Here is a 20201-nt window from a genome sequence, read left to right as displayed (position 1 = left end):
GCCTGGCTAATTTTTTTGTATTTTTTGTAGAGATGGGGTTTCACCATGTTGACCAGGCTGGTCTCAAACTCTTGGCCTCAAGGGATCTGCCCTCCTCGGCCACCCAAAGTGCTGAGATTACAGGCAGGAGCCACTGTGCCTGGCGTTAGTTAGCATTTTACAAGGCAACTAGTGTTTGTCCCCTGATAAACGATTACAGGAAAATCAACACCCATAGGTACAGATAGGAAACAGTCTTTCATCTCATTTGGAGGTGTGTTTGTAGGTCTCGGTATTTATCATTCGGATGTAAGCCTCATCAACAAAATATCCTCAGCTTGTTTCTAAGTTTGGACTGATTTTTAACAATGTGTATGTATTACCACGTAGAGAATATTTTTAGGTTGTCAGAAGACTTGTTTTTGAGCTTAAAGAGTTGGGGTCTGGTTTGGATCCCTTTCATCTACTGTAAATTGGCCTTGTTGTTTATGTAGCTTCTTCCTCTGTGCTCCTTGTTGAGACACTTTCTATGCATTAATTCTTACTACATCCCTGGAACCTTGAGTAAGAGAAGCATCTTTATTTGACAGGTTGAGAAACAGGTTGAGTATTCATAAGATAAACATTTCTACAACATCTTCACCTGTCTGGTTTCTATTTAATACTTGATTTTTGGTATAATTATTGATCTTTCCTGAGAAAAAATAAAGTAAGTACTAGAAGAGCATATATGCTCTGTTGCCTCATTTCCTGCCCCTGGAAAAATAACCTCTTCTGTAAGTATTTGACCTGAGGGAATGTAATACTATTCTAAGGGTTAGGAGTAGAGGCTCATATGAAAACATTTGGCTTAGATTATTTTCTACCAAACTTCAAAAACTGTCGATACTTTTTTATTGTTCTAGAATTCCATTGTACTAAATGTTGCTTGAAACAAACCCTTAAGTAGTACTTGGGATGGTAGTGGTTATAGTAGAAAGCACAGAACTTTGTGTCAAGGCACCTGAGCCCTAGATCCTGCGACTGTGTCTGCCACCTTCTGATTGAAGTTAAGGTTATCATGAGACAAAACAAGATCGTGTGTGTATCTGTAAAGTGCTTGCTGCTGAAATGTTATTTGGTAGTACAGTTTGACAAATTTGAGGTGAAGATTTTGCTTTAGCGAAAAGTCTAAATTAAGGCATTTTAAAGGAAGTATAATTCCAGGTTTGTAGCTAAGCTTAAAAGTGTTTTGTTTTGTTTTGTTTTCTGATGGGACCAGTTTATTCTAAAAACTCAGACTTATATGTAGAAAATATTCATTTTCTTTCAAGCAATTTGATTATTAATGAGTTTATTCTTTTTTTTTTTTTTTTTTTTTTTGAGACGGAGTCTCGCTCTGTCACCCAGGCTGGAGTGCAGTGGCCGGATCTCAGCTCACTGCAAGCTCCGCCTCCCAGGTTTATGCCATTCTCCTGCGTCAGCCTCCCGAGTAGCTGGGACTACAGGTGCCCACCACCTCACCCGGATAGTTTTTTGTATTTTTTAGTAGAGACGGGGTTTCACCGTGTTAGCCAGGATGGTCTCGATCTCCTGACCTCGTGATCTGCCCGTCTCGGCCTCCCAAAGTGCTGGGATTACAGGCTTGAGCCACCGCGCCCGGCCAATGAGTTTATTCTTAATATTCCCTCTGGAGTGTTGTAAATTTCCTCAGTAACACTGTAAACTTAAATTTTTTTCTTGATCTAGTACATGTAATAGAGTTTGATCTGTAAGTTTAATTCCTGCTCTCAAGGAGGTATAACCTAAAGGGAAATTAAGATAGAAAAATAGTTAAACATTAAACTGTATACAGCAATGCCATTGTGAGACGATGGGTCTTTGTTCATTGTGTAGGAATTTTTAAAAAGATGGGGCTCCCACTGCTTCACTTGACTAGCCTTAAAAAAAAAAAATGAGGCTAATTGGGGAAAACTTTTGAAGCAAATGCTCTTTGAGGTTTGACTTAAAGATAAGTAAACTATCTGGATAGTAAATAGGGATGAATACACTAGTTAATGTTTGTTTTTAACATAAAAATACTTGTACGAAACCTAAATATATGTTATGAAATTGGTTAAATTCTGGAGCATTCAGTGCAACAGTAGGCAGCCATTACTATTAAAACAAAACTGTTGGATGTGGGAAAATGACCAGAATGTAGATTTAAGTGGGGAAAAAAGTTCACAGAACACTGTTCCCAGATTTGTAAATGTATACACATTAGTATATTTATATTTTTACAATGGAAAATATTTTGGATAACATAACACTAAAGTGTGAATGTATTTTTCTTTTAGCAGTGTCTAGTGTCTATAATATATGATTCATTTTTTAAAGTGCATCTCAAAAAATAAAGATATGGCGAGGGATGGAGTGAGAGGAGGAAAGAGGTGATTTTATACAGGTAGGCAGTATGAGCAAAGGCCTAGAGGGGTCCAGGAGGAGAAATAGAAACTAGAAACAAAGGGGAGGCTGAAGAGATCCAAGTCAACATTATACCCTGTGTCTGCCCATCCTCTGCCTACATGTTTTTGTGTGAGAAATCTAGAGTTGGTGCTTAGGGTTTTCTAGTGAGACCTTCCTGTGAGGCCAAAGCCATGGACTGCACCTTGGCACATGACTGTCCATTTTAAAACACATTCTGTGCAGTTTCTCTCTCTCACCCTCCCCAGCTACCCTATAGCTCCACCACAGCTTACTGTCTTAGAAAGAGTCTTGTTCAAGCTTCTCTATACTGCTGCTAAGGAATGAAAAGAGATGACTAGAAGATGGTCATTCAGGTCTATCTTGAGCACTGATTGGTCGGTCATATATGATTTTTGATGGTATTTGAAAATCTTATTTGTTTTAATGACATTCTCTCTGTGATATAAGAAAAATGATCCTCCAGATGTAAAGGAGATTTTATCCAGCTAGGGTGACATTTTTCTAATTACATACAAAAATAATTTAATATTGACATAACAGTCTCCTTAAGAGATACCTGTTTTGTGTTGACATTTCTCTAGGGCTTCATTTTTGTCTTCCTAGCAGGAAGTATTTCAGATAGAATGTGTCAGGACTTAGGTATGATTTTTGGCAAGATAACCATGTGCCTTGAAATCACAAAAGAAGTTTTGCTAAAAATGTTGATTACCTATAAAGGATTATGAGATGATGCATTTTTGTTGGGGCTGCACATTTGATTATCACGGTGTTTTAATAGGTTTAAATGGTGTTGTGTATTCCTTGAGAGCAGTACCAGTTTAATTTGTCATTGATGAAATGAAACTTTTTTTCTTCTTGTCTCCTCTACTAGGTTTCAGCGTTAAAAACAATGGCCAGTCAAGGAGGCCCCAAGTATACTCTCTCCCAGCAGCCTTGGGCACAACCAGGTATTCTCATTTGACCGTTTCGGATTTCTTTTTTAGGATGTTATTAATCTGCATTTATATAGTCCTTACTGTGACAGCTTGGAGTTGGTTTCCTATTCACTCTGGGGTGCTGCAATCTGAGTTAATGCAGGATTCAGTTTGGAGCTGACAGGTCTTCATTGGCTAGCACTACTTGCATTTCAACAAGCATATCAAGGAAGGAAGAATTTTTTTTTGAAAAATCACCTAGTTAAAACTAAAATATGGCTAAGATAGAAACCCTTTGAGTCTGTTGATTGCTGTACACCCACTATTCATTGTGTTCAAGCTTTGATGAAAATACTGTGGTTGATAGGAAGAAATTATGGTGAGTGTACCTACTTTCAAGTATATGAAGAAATGCTGGGCCACTATTTTCTTCCACATTTTGTCCAAGTTATCCTCTGTTGACATTTTAGAGTATTGGGGAAAAAAAAATTATAAAAATCGAGGTGTTAGTTGGGAGTTGGCAGGCAATATTATTGTCTGATTGGCAGATATATTTGAGATGTTCCCAGTCTTACTCTTTCTTAAATGTAAATTTTTGTGTGCTTGAGGATTTTGGTTTTTTTTTTTTGGTCTTTAGCGTTAGACATTTAAAATCACGACTAACGTTATTTTTGGTACATCTTGTGGCATTTTAAGTTGCCATTAAACCAAAATAAATCATTTTGTTAAATTGATATTTCTGGCCATTCCCTAGCCAATATTGTGGTAGAGAGTCTTTGAAACTAAAACGGGCAAAATGGAGAAAGAATGAGTGTTTTAATTATGGGTAAGCTGTGTCCAAATTGGAGGGCAGCTTTCCACTCAGTGAGAGAGATCCAAAAAATGATTCTGGCTTTGCATCCATGAAAAATTGGCTTTGCACAGGCTCCTAATCTGGAATCAACTTTTTAATATGATTGGTTTTCCATATTGAAAGAGCATTATGTCTGTTAAGTATTCATTTTCTTTAGGAAGAATGATTGAAGCTATTCAAAGCCTCCAAAATTGTATTTATTATTTTTTTGAGATGGAGTCTTGCTCTGTTGCCCAGGCTGGAGTGCAGTGGTGTGATCTCGGCTCACTGCAACCCCCATCTCCTGGATTTAGCCAATTCTCCTGCGTCAATCTCCCAAGTAGCTGGGATTACAGGTGCCCACCACCATGCCCAGTTAATTTTTGTATTAAAACAGGTGTGTGCCACTGCACCCAGCTCAAAGAAAACTTTTTTCTTTTTTTTTTCAAGACAAACTCTCACTCTGTCGCCCAGACTGGAGTGCAGTGGCATGATCTCAGCTCACCGCAACCTCCACCTCCCAGGTTCAGGTGATTCTCCTGCCTCAGCCTCCTGAGTAGCTGGGACTACGGGCATGCATCACTGTGCTCAGCTAATGTTTGTATTTTTAGTAGAGACGGGGTTTCACCATGTTGGCCAGGCTGGTCTTGAATTCCTGACCTCAGGTGATCTGCCCACCTCAGCCTCCCAAAGTGCTGGGATTACAGTCCTGAGCCACTGCACCTGGCCTCAAAATTTTTAATTATGAATGCCTTAGGTTAACTTGAAGTTGAACTGATAAATTAGAAGAGTAGCTATGTATCACTTAGGAAGATTTGTAAATGTAGAGAATGTCAGTTGTCTTTGAAAGGAAGATAAGATTTTATTTCAAAGGTTCCTCATGTGAACTTTGATGATGTCAATATAGGTTTGAGTTGATTTGTTTTATTGCACATAAACTCTGTGACATGCTTTAGGTGTTTCATTTACCATGATGCAGACAAGGAATGTTCTATTGTCTTTATTATTTTAAACGTTCGTGTTGTGTGTGGAATAGAAATCTTTGACATCTTACTACAAAAGCACACTTAATACAGTAGTGCATTCTGTCTGAAGATAGAAAATCAGGTTCTTTTACCTACAATACTGGAAATTCTAATCATAGTCTGGCATAGTATTAACCACCTCTTCTGATTCCTCGCAGTCAAGAGGCAGACTTTTCAGTTCACAACTCAGCCTACCTCTTGAAGGAATTCTGATGATTTGGGGATTAATTGGAGCCTTTGACTCAAGGTTCCAATTGCTTTTATAGGGCTTAGTTAGAAATAGGAGCTGATTTTTATTTGGAATATTTATGTAAATGAAACTCTTGGGTATGATAAATCTTTCTTAAGATAGGTAGAAACCAGTACAGCTAAGCCCAGTTTCTTGATGCATAATTAAGGTATTGCTCTTTCCCCTTTGGAAAGATCCTTTCTCTCAAAATAGGGGCTGTCATTTTCTCAAGTGGAACCCTAATAGGATTCAAAATGTTAGATGTATTGTGCTCTTAAGCATTACTAGAGTTTAGAATTGTCATAGTAAAGCAGGAGTAGATAAAAGGAAACTAACAGGAGTAGACAGAAGGACAGATTGAAGTAGGACTTGCTGCTTTGTCATTTAACCCATTTTCTTCTTTCTTAGTGAGAAGATCTTAGTGAATATAGCAATAACAGTTCAGTTTATCTTGTAGTCATATCTTCTATCCCATTTAGTCATAGCAGAGGTATGGAGTTGGATTTTAGAATCTGTAGACTTGAAGCCCACACTCGAATGCCAAAGAGAGATTTATGGCCCCTTGGAGTGGGAGCATTGAGGACAATCTAGCAACTGTCTTGGACCCCTCTGCCCTAAAAACTGAGGGTTACTGGTTCATTCAGACTTGGTCAAGTTCTCAGGGATCATTTCATGATCAAACAAACCCACAGGAGAGTGAGTTATAAATTAGGATGCCCATTTGTTAATTTACTCTGACGAAGAAACCTTTTTTAGGAATTAGAGGATACTTTCGTCACCAGCCTGCACACCCACTTTCTGCTTATCAAGGGCTCTGAAGACCGATTTAGTGATCCCTGAGGTGTGTTAGTAATGACAGAAGCAGAGCCCGTGGAAGTAAGGGTCTTGAAGGAGCTTTCATCTATTAATGAAAAATAAGCAGTTCCTGAATTATTTATTCTTTCTTCCTGAGAGTGTCAGAGACATTTGAACCAGAGCAACTCCATCTCCAGAGAGAGCTAGGAAAAATGGGGGTGGGACTTGCTGGGCTGCATTTCAAGGAGGTTGGGTATTCCTAGCCTCTAGATGTTTACATTTAAGGAAGCAGATTAATAACGTTTACTAAACACACCCAGACCCAGGAATGTCCTGATACCCTGGTATCTTGAGAACAAAAGCATTCCTAATTTTGCTTTAAAGATAATAATATTGATTTCTTGCAAAATATAGTAATTAAGAAAAATTAACCCTTTATCACAAACCTTTGTAGCAGAGTACATATCCCCATGTTTTTTGTTATCCTATATATAAACAAGCATTGCACCTAGGGTGGGCACGTTACTTCTCTTAATTTTGGGAACACCCTATTCTGTCTATGGAGTAGCTACTCTTTCACCATTTTACTTTCTTAACAAACTTGCTTTTGGTTTATACTGTGGACTCGCCCGAATTCTTTCTCGGATGAGATTCAAGAACCCTCTTCTGGGGTCTGGATGAACCCCTTTCCAGTTGCAAGAGCACTGGTACTTTCTTACCCTGCTTTACTGCAACCCTCCTCAATTAAAAAAACTTTTTTACATGGTATATTATTTGAACTATGAAAAGCTATAAAATGAAAAGTAATTATATTTTCTACCATCAAACTAGTCCTTCTCTCAGAGGCAACTACTATTAAAGTTTCTTTCCCAAAATTGTTTATGTATATACTAGCATATGTGGACTTTAAAAATATTACCCAAATGGGATTGTATCATACCGCTTCCTTTTTTCATTTCTTATATATCTTAGAGGCCTTTCTGTATAGCATATCCAACTTGATCCATTCTATTTATTGGATGCATCGACTACATCACTATAGCATGATTTCTTTTGTAATTCTTATAATGGAAACCTAAATTATTTGCAGTTTGTGTGTTTCCTTATACTCTTAACATCTCTGTATACTCCATAACTTGGTATGTTTTGAGTATATCCATGAGTAAATTTCTAGCGGTGGAAATGCTAAAGGAAAAAGTGTCTGCATTTTCAGTTTTGCTAGATACTGCCTAATATTTTTCCAAAGAGGTTGAACCATCTTATACTTCCATCAGCAGTACACAAAGATGCCTGTTTCTCCATACCCTTGTCAAACATGGATATCACAATCTTAGTAATTTTTGCCAATCATCTGTAAATATCTCACTCCTTTAATTTACATTTATTTAATTATGAGTGAGGTTGAGCATCTTTGAAATTGTTGTCTTTTTTCTTTGTAGTTTTCTAGATAACTGAAATACTTCATACAGATTACTACTCTTCTTTTTTATGTAACTCCTTCAGATAAAGATAAGATCTCCTCTCCTCCTTTCTAAGAATAATATTCAGCAAATCTTCAGAAGTTCCATGCTCTGTTAAAGGAAGAGTTCAGCCCTGAAGACATCCAGATCATTGCCTGTCCATCTATGGAACAGGGTTTCATAGTTATTTTTGTTATAACTTTTTGGGATTCTGTTCCCTTTCTGATAATACAGTATATGAATATAACAAATAGATATTTAATTCCCCTTAAATATACGTGGATATTTTCTGAATAATCTAAGCATCTCTTATTGTGAGTCATTTCTGCAAATGAACAAACTCATTCATTATGAAGTAATTCTTACTAGTGTCTCTCTGAAAATGACTTTTTTTTTTAAACCTTAATCTCTTACCTCCAAATTCCAAAGGTACATATTAAAGCTCCTATGAATGTCCTGAAGCATGCTAGGGGAGTTATTTTGCTGCCTTAGCCCTTGGGATTAGAATTTTGTATAGTAGATACTTAATGAATGTTTATAGGGCTTATGATTAAACTTGGTAAATAAGCTATAAAAATGAAAGAAATTCTTTGGGGAAATAAAGAGTCTTTTCTTCTGCTATTTTTTTCTCCCTTTATTCCCCTTTCAATTAAAATGGAAATATTTCTTTTCTTTTTCGTTGTGACACTAATGAGGTTAATTTATTTCCAGCAAAGGTCAGTGACCTTGCGGCAACTGCGTATAAGACACTAAAAACAAAGCTGCCTGTGACGTTGAGAAGTATGTCCTTGTACCTATGCAATAAAGATACCGAGTTCATCTTGTTTAAACCTGTGAGGGTGAGTATCAGATAACTCATTTGAATGTTGGCAGGTGACTTCAAGTATTCTTTGCCTCATTTACCATTTTCCTTTTCCTGTAGAAATTTAGAAATGTTGGTATACTGTTCTAGTGAAGTTGAAAAATCACTATGATTCATGAAAGGCTTACAGAGTCTGCCTCTGTCTTGATTATCTTTTTTTCCCACTGTCACTTTGTCTTAAGTTTTTAATGTTACTATTGAAAGTAGAAATTCGTAAATAAACCAAAAAATCAGACCCTTACATTGCATGTGGCCCAGCTCTCAACAGAGCAGCACTTCAGGAATTATGCCCCATTTTACTGGTGAGTAGTAGAAAGAAATGGCTTGCAGTGGCAACCAAGGGATTAAATGGCAGAGCAAATATAGGGCTCATAACTTCCAGCTCTGTGTTGAGCTCTTGTCCTTACCCAGGCATTGGTTGATTTTAAAGTATGTTTTATGTGTCTAGGAACTTTATTATCTTTTGTGTAAGAAATTGCTGCAGAAGACTCTTAAAATTATTCTCTGGGGGGCAAGGCTTGCTAGAGTTTAGTCTTCCTGGGAAGCATTATCTGATAAGTCTTCATCAGGTTATGCCAGCATTGAAATATTAAGAACAAATTATGTATCTTTGGTAATATCATGAAAGATACATTGCTTCCACTCGCTTTGGCAAATACCGTTAGGATTTAACATTCATGGTGCTTCATGTTTAAGACAACTCATTTGATAAGATCTCCTTTCCTCCTTTCTCAGAATAATATTCAGCAAGTCTTCCAGAAGTTCCATGCTCTGTTAAAGGAAGAGTTCAGCCCTGAAGACATCCAGATCATTGCCTGTCCATCTATGGAACAGGTAATCAGTAGACAGAAGATCCTTATTACTTTGATGCCCTCTTGGTTATTTCACTTGAGTAGATAATGTCTTTGAGCAAACATATTTTTAGTATTAATTAAAAAAATAGTACCTTCTTTTATTCTGATGAGTAAGAATTTAGACTTTGAATTTTCTCTCAAACTTTTGGGGAATGGTTTTAGAATTTTCAGTTAATTTCAGGATTAAAATTCCATTTAATCCTTTCTGATATGAATATTGCTGTGTTTAAGAGAATGACCTGTTTGTAAAAGACTCAAATAGTGGCATTTAGCTTGCTGAAAATTTTGTTTGAAATATGCGTAATAAGAGAAATACAATTTCTTTTTTTTTTAATTTTTGATTTTTCTGTAGGTTATTGAGGTACAGGTGATATTTCGTTACACGAGTAAGTTCTTTAGTGGTGATTTGTGAGATTTTGGTGCACCCATCACCGAGCAGTACACACTGCACCCTGTTTGTAGTTTTTAAATAACTTGCAGATTAAAAAAATGGAAGTTATTGAGTACCCAGTATGTATTAGGAGTAGCTTGGCACTGTGGGGGATATTTTATTTATGGTCTTAAGTTTAGGATAATTTAGAAATTTAGTTTATAGTAAGGACTAGGGAATTTGGGGAGACTGATCAGGCTGGCAAGAGCCTGACTAGGGTGGGTAGAGAACTAGGGAGAGAGGACTAGGCAATGGTGAGTGTAGATATATCCTGTGTTTTTTTGTTTTTTAAATGGAGTCTCACTTTGTTGCCCAGGCTGGAGTTCAGTGATGTGATCTTGGCTCACTGCAACCTCTGCCTCCTAGGTTCATGCAATTCTCGTGCCTCAGCCTCCTAAATAGCTGGGACTGCAGGTGCCTGCCACCATGCCCAGCTAATTTTTGTGTTTGGTAGACAGAGGGTTTCACCATGTTGGCCAGGCTGTTCTTGAACTCCTGGCCTCAAGTGACCTGTCTGCCTCAGCTTCCTAAAGTGCTGGGATTACAGGCACGAGTCACCACACCTGGCCAGAATCTTTCGAGGAGTGTTACTGTAGTGGACAGGAGAAAGATGGGGTGGTAGCTGGAGGGAGAAATGGGGTCATTTTAAAATTGAGATGTAGTTCATATACCATACAATTCATCCTTTTTTAAAGCGCAGAGTTCAGTGGTTTTTAATATATTCACAAAGTTTTGCAGTCATCACCACTATCTAATTCTAGTACATTTTCATTACTCCCCAAAGAAACCCCTTACCCATTAGCAAATCCTGCATTTCCTGCTCTTCTATGGATCTACTTTTTGTCTCTGTGGATTTGCCTATTCTGGATATTTCATTAAATGGAATCATACAATACATGGCCTCATATCGCTGCTTCTTTCATTCACCTAGCGTGTTTTCAAGGCTCATCTGTGTTGTGTGTATCAGAGAGAGCTTCCTTTTTATGGCTGTAGCTACTCCTTTACGTGGATAGGTGGGTCACATTTTAAAAAGATATTTGTATCGTTCTAGATATTTGTACAGTCAAAATACTTCTTAATAATTTATTTGAAGTAATTACTTTCTATGTGATTGTACCACTAACTCGATATATAATTGAGTTTCTTTTCAATATTTAGAGATTTTTTTTTCTATTTTGATTTAATTTTGTTTCTTAATGATATAAAATAGTTGCATGGTTTCCAAGTCAGAATTACAGAACAAGGTACATTTGGAGAAGTCTTGTTCCTTTTCCAATCCCCTCCAGCCTTTCCCTTCCCTCCCCTATAGATAACTCTTTTTATTAGTTACTGGGTTATCCTTCCATTGGTTTTTTTTTTTTTGAGATGGTGTCTCGCTCTGTTGCCCATGCTGGAGTGCAGTGGCGCGATCTCGGCTCACTGCAGCCTCTGCCTCCTGGGTTCACGCCATTCTTCTGCCTCAGCCTCCCGAGTAACTGGGACTACAGGCGCCCGCCACCACGCCCAGCTAAGTTTTTGTATTTTTAGTAGAGACGGGGTTTCCCGTGTTAGCCAGGATGGTCTCGATCTTCTGACCTTGTGATCCACCTGCTCTGGCCTCCCAAAGTACTGGGATTACAGGCGTGAGCCACCGCACCCAGCCAAATTTTTCTGCAGGGTAATTATTGTTTTTTTAAAAAGATAGGAGAAAAATGTGTGTTTTTATGCTCATGGGGAAGATCTACAAGGAGAGGAAAATATCTTGAGAATGTGGGGTGGAATTTCAAGAACAGGCAGGGCGGGGCCTTTGTGAGGCACATGGGGGTTCAGTCATGGTGACAGGAGGAGGCTGAGTGTGGGCGTGGATGGGGGGATGTGAATGCTGCGGGAACTCATGGATGTGCTCTTCTGAGTGCTTCACATTTCTGAGTGAAATAAGAAGCAAGGTCATCACCGAGAATGAGGAGAGAGGCTCGGCTGAGTTTAGTGGATATAAATCCAAGAGAGACCATTCAACCTAGTTGTCTATGTTTTTTTCTCCAGTTATAGTCCCTTGCATGAATGTAGATGTGGAATACTTGGATCATAAGATCCATTTTTATGGCAGAAGATGTTATTTTTGTAAGTTTAGTTTGTTATAATTTCAAATTTACAGAAAAAGTGCAAGATTAGTGTAAGGAGTGCTCATATATCTTTACCCCATTTTCATTTTGCCCCGTTTGCTTCATTTTTCTCACTTTTTCCTTTCCCTATCCCTCAAGCCCTGCTTTTAAATCATTGGAGAGGAAGTTGGGAGACACAGTGCTCCTTTACTCCTAAATACTTCAGAGTGTGTTTCCTGAGAACAAGCAAATTCTTGCACTACTCCTGTAGTTACCAAAACAGGAAACTTAACATTGATACTAGTGTCTGATTCACAGTTCATATTCATCAGAGTCCCCATGCCGTTCCTCCTGATCTTCTTGCTGACGTGTCCCCAGTCCAGGTCCAGTCCCAGGTCATGCACTGCTGTCAGGTGTCACATCTGTTTAGCCTCTTTTAACCTGGAGCAGTTTGACGGCCTTTCTTGACCTTGACAGGCCAGTTATTCTGTAGACTGTCTCTCCATTTGGTGTTCTCTTTCATCATGATTAGATTCAGGCTTTGTACTTCGGTAGGGAAAGCACAGAGGTGATTCTGTATCCCTCTTCCGACAGCACTCATTTATAAACGACATTGGGGTGATGGGCTGCATCAGCAAAGCAGCTGTACTGATAGAACGTTCACAGCCAGGCCATTTACCCGCAAGGCTCCAAGGCCTGGGTGTTAGACACCTGAGGTGCAGGCAGCCATTTCCCTCCTATCACTGCTGTGTCCGGCTCTGGTGTCCCAGTCCTCCGTCACAGAGTGGGCAGGTTGCTCCTGTAGTTGGTCAGAATTGGCATGTGAGTGGCAATTCACTTGTCATGTCTTTTCCTGTGCATTTTAAAAAGTCACTTAAAGGACATCTTACACACAGCTCTTCCCACAACACACTGCGTAGAACACGGCACAGTGGATTATGGAGATACGTTTCTGTCCTTGTCAGTGTTTGTATATCGTTTTTGCCATTAATCTCATTGGATTTTAAGTGATTTGATGGCCTAGATTTGGTAATGAAGTGTGACCCCTGACAGGGCCTCCCAATGCCAGTGCCCAGTGGCTGCCTCAGAAATAGACCGACATTGTGGGCCAGTTTCTACTTTACAGCCATGTTTACTGGTCTCATAAAAATCTTAGTCTTTTTCTCTCATTCTGTTTTTGAGGCTCTAAACAACTTTTTTTTTTTCCCATTCTAATTGCTTTATTTTAGTTTTCAACTTTTATTTTAGATTCAAGGGGTATATATGCAGGTTTGTTACCTGGCTGTATTGCATGGTGCTGAGGTTTTTCAACCCTTGTGGTTCCCGTCCCTCCTTGACTTTTCTCGAGGACAGTATTCCATAGGAGAACTAACATAGCTCTTAATTTTGCTTTTCAGCTGAGCCTTCTGCTGTCAGTTTCTAAATAAGCAGGCCAGCCGGGCTGTGCACCTAAATGGTCTGTCTGGGAGGAGCAGGCTGAGAAGTCTTGCGGTCTGCAGGACACCGAGGAATCGTATGTGGGAATGTGCCCGAGAACCACACGAGCGTGCTGCTCAGTGCTGACTGCAGAATGAAATAGAAGCAAAGTGTTACGGGATCGGTGTTTTCTTTTCTGAAACATCAAAATGCCAAAGATTAATGTGTGATTGGTGATAACTGCCTCATTTAAATGGTCACAAGAAATGTGAAGAGAGAGCTAGGGCAGACACTCAGTGAAATGGTTCTTTGTTAAAGATGTGCAATAAACATAGATTACAATAAGTAGTGCAAAGAACTTTACAGAAATACAGCGAATGAGAAGGCCTGTAAGAGTAAGGTTTGCTAAACGTGAAACACTGTAACACTTTTAACCACTGAGCATTCCACAGTGAAATGTTATTTTCACACTCTTATTTAATGTAATGTTTCTCCTGTCATTTTGAAGTTTAGTTTGGAGTAGATTGGTTGCTTCTGAGGACACATTCTGCCTTCCTGGGAATTCGGGGTGTCATCCTTTTCTCTGTTTGATGTGAGGTAGTTTAAAGATACAGGGACTTTGTGTGAAGCTCCAGCATCTGTGCCCCTTGAATTGCTTAGGTGCAGACAGTTCTAAAGCAAGGAGCCGCAGCCTTCTCATCATAGATACATGCGGTGTCTTTAATGAGTATCTTCATGGTATGATAGTGCGTGTTTGTGAGTGCAAAGTACCAATTAAGGTGTCTTAAATTTGGCGCATAAAGGAGAGAAAGAAACCTGATGAGTAGTGTTCCTCTTGAATGAAGGTTCAGGTCACCAGCCTTCTGCACACTGCCTTTGGTTTTAGCAGTTCTTTGAAAAGCAAACACTTTCATGTCCTGTCTATTCATTCAGCTGGCTGTGCTGTGCTGTGCTGTGAACCAGCCGTGTGGATCTTCAGGCCGGCTACATCTGAATACATTTTACCAGCAAACCTAAGGATGACAAACACTATCCACATCTGAAAACTACCACACCATATCAGGGATCATCAATTATGCATATCTATGAATTTTCCAACAAATTCCTATTTCCTTATTGGATTGGTTTTGCCACCGATGTTAAGGCAGCCAGCTTCTTAGTTCAAAAAGAATTCTGAGTTATTCAAACACTAGTCTAGAGGTGGACACTGTCAGGGGTTCTGGAATGGGACCAGGGGACCTTTTGGTGCAGTAGGTGCCTGTAACTCATTAAACGTACTGAGGCAGCACTTCTGCAGGGTGCAGATGGGTTACCTACCCTGATTGTTGTCATTTGTAACAGGTCACTTTCTTTTCACTCAGTTTAAATTGGTGATGGATGTTGCTTGATCGAGCTTATTACTCTCTATTTTGAGAAGGTAGAAGGTAAGAGGGCCCATATTCATTCTTTGCCATGAAATGAATGAATTAGGAAGATTGTATTTACTTATACTTAAGTGTTTTTTAAATACATGTTTAATGAAATAAACTGTAAAATATCCAGTTTTGTGTATTATATGTACATTTGATTTTTAATAGCCTTTCCAAAGAAATGAGGGCATGATTATTGTACAGTAAGTACTGTGACTGATTTAATTTGATGTACAGAGTGGAGTGTGTTCTTAAAAAATATTTAATGACATTGGTTCTTGTGTTTTGATCTTTTATTTCTGAAACACTCAAACACCTTACAAAGTGCTGAGTAGGTAATAGTGACCCAACTTGTTTGCTAAATGATTATTTGTTTAAATCTGTACAGTTTCAAGTGTTCACTTATACAAAGAGTGTATATACTTTCAAATAATTTAAAATGCTTTATATTATTTGGCTAGAAATTGCTGTTTTTAATAAATGTGAATTTTTTAAAAATAAAGATTTTTGCTTCCTACCTTGTCCTCATGTGTCTGATATGTGTGTGGATTCCTTGAGGAAAATTTCTTTAATATAAAATTTTAATTGAGATAACTTGTATCAGACTCACATGCAGTTTTAAGAAATAATACAGATAGGTCCCATGTACCTTTGCCCAGCTTCCCCCAATGGTAACATCTTGCAAAACTATAGCACAATATCACAACCAGGCTATTGACATTAATATACTCTATCATTCTTACTCAGATTTTGCCAGTTTTGTACTGTATAAATTCCTTTGGCAAGAAAATTATTGTGGCAAGACATTTTTGAAGCATCTTAATGCTTCATTAGTTAGAAGGCATTTTAACTTTTTCTTTGTGAAACTGACAATTTCATGAGTACTGTCAGCATAGTACTGACATACATGGTTGTATTGAAATTTAGTAGTATTGTATTCTTCCATCTATTTTCCAAAAATATTTGTATTTTTTCCCCTGGTTTAACAACACCATATCTTTAAATTTTCTTCTGCTGTTATAAGTAAGACAACTTATAACTGCCAACCACAGTTGAATGTTTGGCATATAGCTTCCAGATTTTTTTCTATCTATATTCTAAAATAACTTTTCTTACAAGATTGGGTACTTTTACACATGTTGAAGAAAATCAAGTGGGTTTTAACAGTGTATACAAACACACCCATACGTATTCTTTTGCTGAACTATTTGAAAGGAAGTTGCAGTCATTGTGACACTTTACCGTTAAATTATACCTCTAAATAATTCAGCATCTGTTTCCAAAGAATAGGGACATTCTCCGACATAACCCAATGCCATTATCACACCTAAAAAAGAAATTCAGTAGTATCTAATATGAAGTCCATATTTCAGCTTCCCTAATTGTTCCCCTAAAATGTGTCATAGCTTTTCTTTATCCTGGGTTCAAAGTTTTACTTGGTTGTCATGTCTCTTTAGTTCCTTTTAGCTTAGACCACTACTCTTAGAGTTTTCATATGCTTATTTTCTTGACATTGACTTTTTTTTTTTTTTTTAAGGAAGAGTCTAAGGCCAGCTATCGTATAGAATGAATCACAGTCCGGATGGTCGTGTTTCCCGTTAGTAAATTCAGAAACCCTAACATTGCAGGATATACCTTCTCACATACACGGAGCAGTTGCCAAGATAGATGTGCTAGTCTATAAGAAAACAAAACTAAAAGTCCGAGTATGACCTGCAGCAGTGGCAATCCCTGCCCCCGCCCCAGCCCCGGATATCTGGCAGTATCTGAAGACGTTTTGGTTGTGACTGGGGTGTGTGTTAGGGGTGGGGTAGTACTGGCTTCTAGTGCATAGAGACCAGGGATGCTGCTGAACGTCCTGCAATGCACTGGATAGTCCCGACCACAAAGAATCATCTGGATCTAAATGTCAGTGAAGCAGAGGTGGCGAAATCCTACTATATAGAATAGCGAGTCCCAGTCCCCAGCACTTGCTGTTTCCCTCACCTGCGTTAGTTGTCTGTGTACCTGACGCATGATGTATTTTGCTTGTTTGTTTTTTGTCTTCCCTACCAACCCAGACCACAAACTCCTTGGGAAAGGAATTTTGTTCATATGCAGCTCCTAGAACAGTGTCTGCAGAAGATGCTCAGTAAGTGTTGCGTGACTTTGTTGTCCAAGTCATGCAGCCTTCCCCACATCATCCCGTTACCACCAAGTCCTGTGCATTTTCTATCCCAGACAGCTCTTTAATTTTTTCCCTCTGTTTTTCCAATACCATTGCCCTGGGTCAAGGCCCTCATTTTCAATTCCTCCTTGGAATATTGAAATATCTTTATTGCAAGAGCCCAGTCTTATTAACAGCTCCGTGCCCCCTTACTCCTGGAATATAAAGCTCCGAACTCCTGAGGGCACAGTGGGTCTCAGGGGAGCCCCTGCCCGTGCTCCAGCCTCATCTCCTTACTGCTCCTCCTCTGTATCTATTGTGGTCCTTGAGAACAAGCAACGGAAGATAATCACTGTCTGATTTGAGCAGTAAAGGACTTTACTGGGAGGATATGGGGGGACAGACTGGAGGCTGGAGAACCAGAGGAATAAGAACAGGAAGCACCATGTGGCCCCTTTTTTTTTTTGTCCGAAGCAGGAAGCGTTGGTTCAGACTGTCTCCACTGCTGTGGCCGAGCCTGGGCTTGGAGTCACCGCAATTGCTTTCATCTTGGCCAGGCTAACTCCACATGGGGCATGTGTGTGTGTCTGTGCATGTGTATCTGGTTTTCCATGCTTTGAGTGCTGGAATAGAGGAGGAGGATTTCAGTGTATTGCCTCTCAGCTACAAACCCACCCTTGTTGTCCTACCTTGAGATTCTGGAGCTGGACCCTGCAAACGTTTTTCCTTTACCCGCTGGTGCAGTGCTAGGCTTTGTAGGGTGCTGGAGGTATGCTGTGAGGCCTAAGGGAAGGGATCCCTTTCTGTTTCTGGTGTGTATGTTTTTCCTTCCTCATTGTGGCTGTTAGCAGAGTGGCATTCACTCTCCAGTGAGTTTTCTTGGCCTCCTAGCAGGAAGCTTCTTGTGAACCAGCTTCTGCGCCCTGGCAGCCACTTCCTGTGCACTAGCACCTTTCTGAGAGAGGGACAGAGAGAAGGCAGAGAGCTGCACTCTGCACTTGCTAGTCTTTAATTGTTTGAATTAAATTTAAATTGAGTTTTACAATTCTTTTCTACCCTTTTGAGAATTAACTTCTTAATAGTTGACATTTCACTGTCCCTGTACGAATCGGTGGTGTGGTTTCTGACAGGACCCTGACTGACGCAACGTTTTTTAGTTTCTGTGGTTGGAGGCAGGATTTCTGCCTCTTGTTACTAAAAGCTCACAAGGGCGATTCCCTCCCATAAAGGAGGACGGGGTTGGACACCCAAAAGCGGATACCTGCCTATCACATCTGCATGTGCTGTAACCTTGTGTCTGTCCTCGATGGCGGCTTCTCTGTGTCTCTGCACATGCCGTTGCCTCTCCCAGGGGCCCCCAGCAGGCACCGGACCCCCAAATCCTCTTCATTCTGCAGCCCAGCTCAAAAACAGCTTCTCGTGGCCCCTTCCCTCGCCCCTGAGCCTCCGTCCTTTGCTTCCACTGCACTTCTGCCGTAAAACAACATCCTTGCCTTGCTGTGCTTGCTTCTCTGATCCCCGAGTGCAGACAGCCTGTTCCCCCTTGTCTCCTGAGCACATGGTGGGTGCTCAGTGTATATTTGTTTTGTTTTGCTTTTATTTATTATTTTAAATAGAGACGAGGTCGCACCATGTTGCCTAGGCTGGTTTCGAACTCCTGAGCTCAAGCAATCCCTCGGCCTCGGCCTCCCAAGGTGCTGGGATTACAAGTGTGAACCACCACACCCAGCCAGTGTATGTTTGTTGTATGGCCTAATCGAGTGCACTGGAAGAGGCTTCATTTCCCTTGGAGGACTCACTGATTAATTACCCATCAGAAAATTCTTACGTGTAACCTACTGGGTTAGTATTGTTGATGAACAGCCTAACTTAGTTCATTTTCATTTTTAGGAGAAGACCCTTTTTCTACCAAGTCACTGAAGACAACATGATATTGTGTCAGAGAGAATTTGTTCTCTCAGCAGTGTGGGGTCCTGGTCAAGGGTGTGGGGCAGAGAGGGGGTTACAGGTTGAATTGTGAGCAGACACCTTAACCCCTGGTGTCTCAGAATGTGACATTGTTTGGAAACAGGGTCGTTGCCAATGTCATTAGTTAAGATGATATACTGGAGTAGAGTGGGCCCCTAATCCATTTGACACAGACATGCATACCAGGAGAACACCATGTGAAGGCAGCCACCAAGCAGAATACCAGCAGCTGGACAGGGCTGGCACCGATCTTTTCCCAGCACCCTCAGAGGGAGCGCAGCCTGCAGACACCTTGATTGTGGACTTCTAGCTTCCAGAACTTGAGACAGGAAGTTTTGTTGGTGAAGCCACTCAGTGTGTGTGGTATTTTGTTATAACAGCCTCAGCAAACTAATAGGCTGGGACCTGGATTTTCCAGTTCCTGGCCAGCTGGCTACTTTCATTACTTCCTGCACAATCTATGAGGTGCTGTTACTCACTTTTCCTTATGAAAATAGCCTGAGTGGCCGGGCGTGGTGGCTCAAGCCTGTAATCCCAGCACTTTGGGAGGCTGAGGCAGGTGGATCACAAGGTCAGGAGTTGGAGACCAGCCTGGCCAAGATGATGAAACCCCATCTCTACTGAAAATACAAAAATTAGCCAGGTGTGGTGGCGGGCACCTGTAATCCCAGCTACTCAGGAGGCTGAGGCAGGAAAATCGCTTGAACCCAGGAGGTAGAGGTTGCAGTGAGCCAGGATCGCGTCACTGCATACTCTAGCCTGGGCAACAGAGCAAGACTCTGTCTCAAAAAGGAAAAAAAAAAAAAGAAAATAGCCTGAGTACTCATTCTGTCCAGTCTTTGATAATAGCCCGCACAGGGCAGCAGTTACAACAGAAGATGGAAATCCTATTTCCGTGTGAAATCCCCTGGTTTTTAAATGTTGGCAACAGAATATTTTAAAACAGGTGCTGACCAAAGAAAACGCCCCTGTGAGGCCACCTGTTTACAACCTCTGCATTCGTGGAATCATGTTGTGAGAAGTTGTGTGAAGGGAGGAGGATCAGGGAGAGGAATTGACCAATAGATAACAAGATAATAACAAGCCACTGATAATAACAGTGCTTAGACTCATAATACTAAGCACTGTTCTGAGTGCCTTATCTATGTTATCTTGTTTAATCCTTATTATAATCCTTATTATACCCTGTGAGGTGTGTTCTGTGATTGTCCTCATAATACAGAGGAGGAAACTGAGTCACAGAGGGCTCATTTCCTTGCCCAAGGCCACACAGCTAAGTGTTCGTACCAAGACCCAAACCCAGGGCTGATTCCAGGGCACGTGCACCTCCTTCCAGTTCCGTGTGGAGAGGGC

At 40.1% G+C, this 20201-nt stretch overlaps 1 protein-coding gene across 2 annotated transcripts in view; it reads left to right on the top strand.

Moving 5' to 3' along the window:
- The window catches only part of COG3 (component of oligomeric golgi complex 3), a 76706-nt gene extending 61450 nt beyond the window's left edge, over nucleotides 1-15256 (top strand). For both annotated transcript variants that reach the window (XM_011940000.1, XM_011940009.1), the window contains exons 20-23: nucleotides 3299-3374; nucleotides 8394-8521; nucleotides 9280-9378; nucleotides 13307-15256. In XM_011940000.1, coding sequence (XP_011795390.1) covers nucleotides 3299-3374; nucleotides 8394-8521; nucleotides 9280-9378; nucleotides 13307-13336 — 333 coding nt within the window. In that variant the 3' untranslated portion in view covers nucleotides 13337-15256. The remainder of the gene's footprint in view (nucleotides 1-3298; nucleotides 3375-8393; nucleotides 8522-9279; nucleotides 9379-13306) is intronic.
- Nucleotides 15257-20201: the final 4945 nt, after the last annotated feature.

Source organism: Colobus angolensis, unplaced genomic scaffold (genome assembly GCF_000951035.1).
Source record: "Colobus angolensis palliatus isolate OR3802 unplaced genomic scaffold, Cang.pa_1.0 Scaffold101, whole genome shotgun sequence".
In the NCBI taxonomy this organism is placed as follows: domain Eukaryota; kingdom Metazoa; phylum Chordata; class Mammalia; order Primates; family Cercopithecidae; genus Colobus; species Colobus angolensis.
Note: the sequence above shows the minus strand (reverse complement) of the source record. Positions and strands in the feature narration are given on the sequence as shown.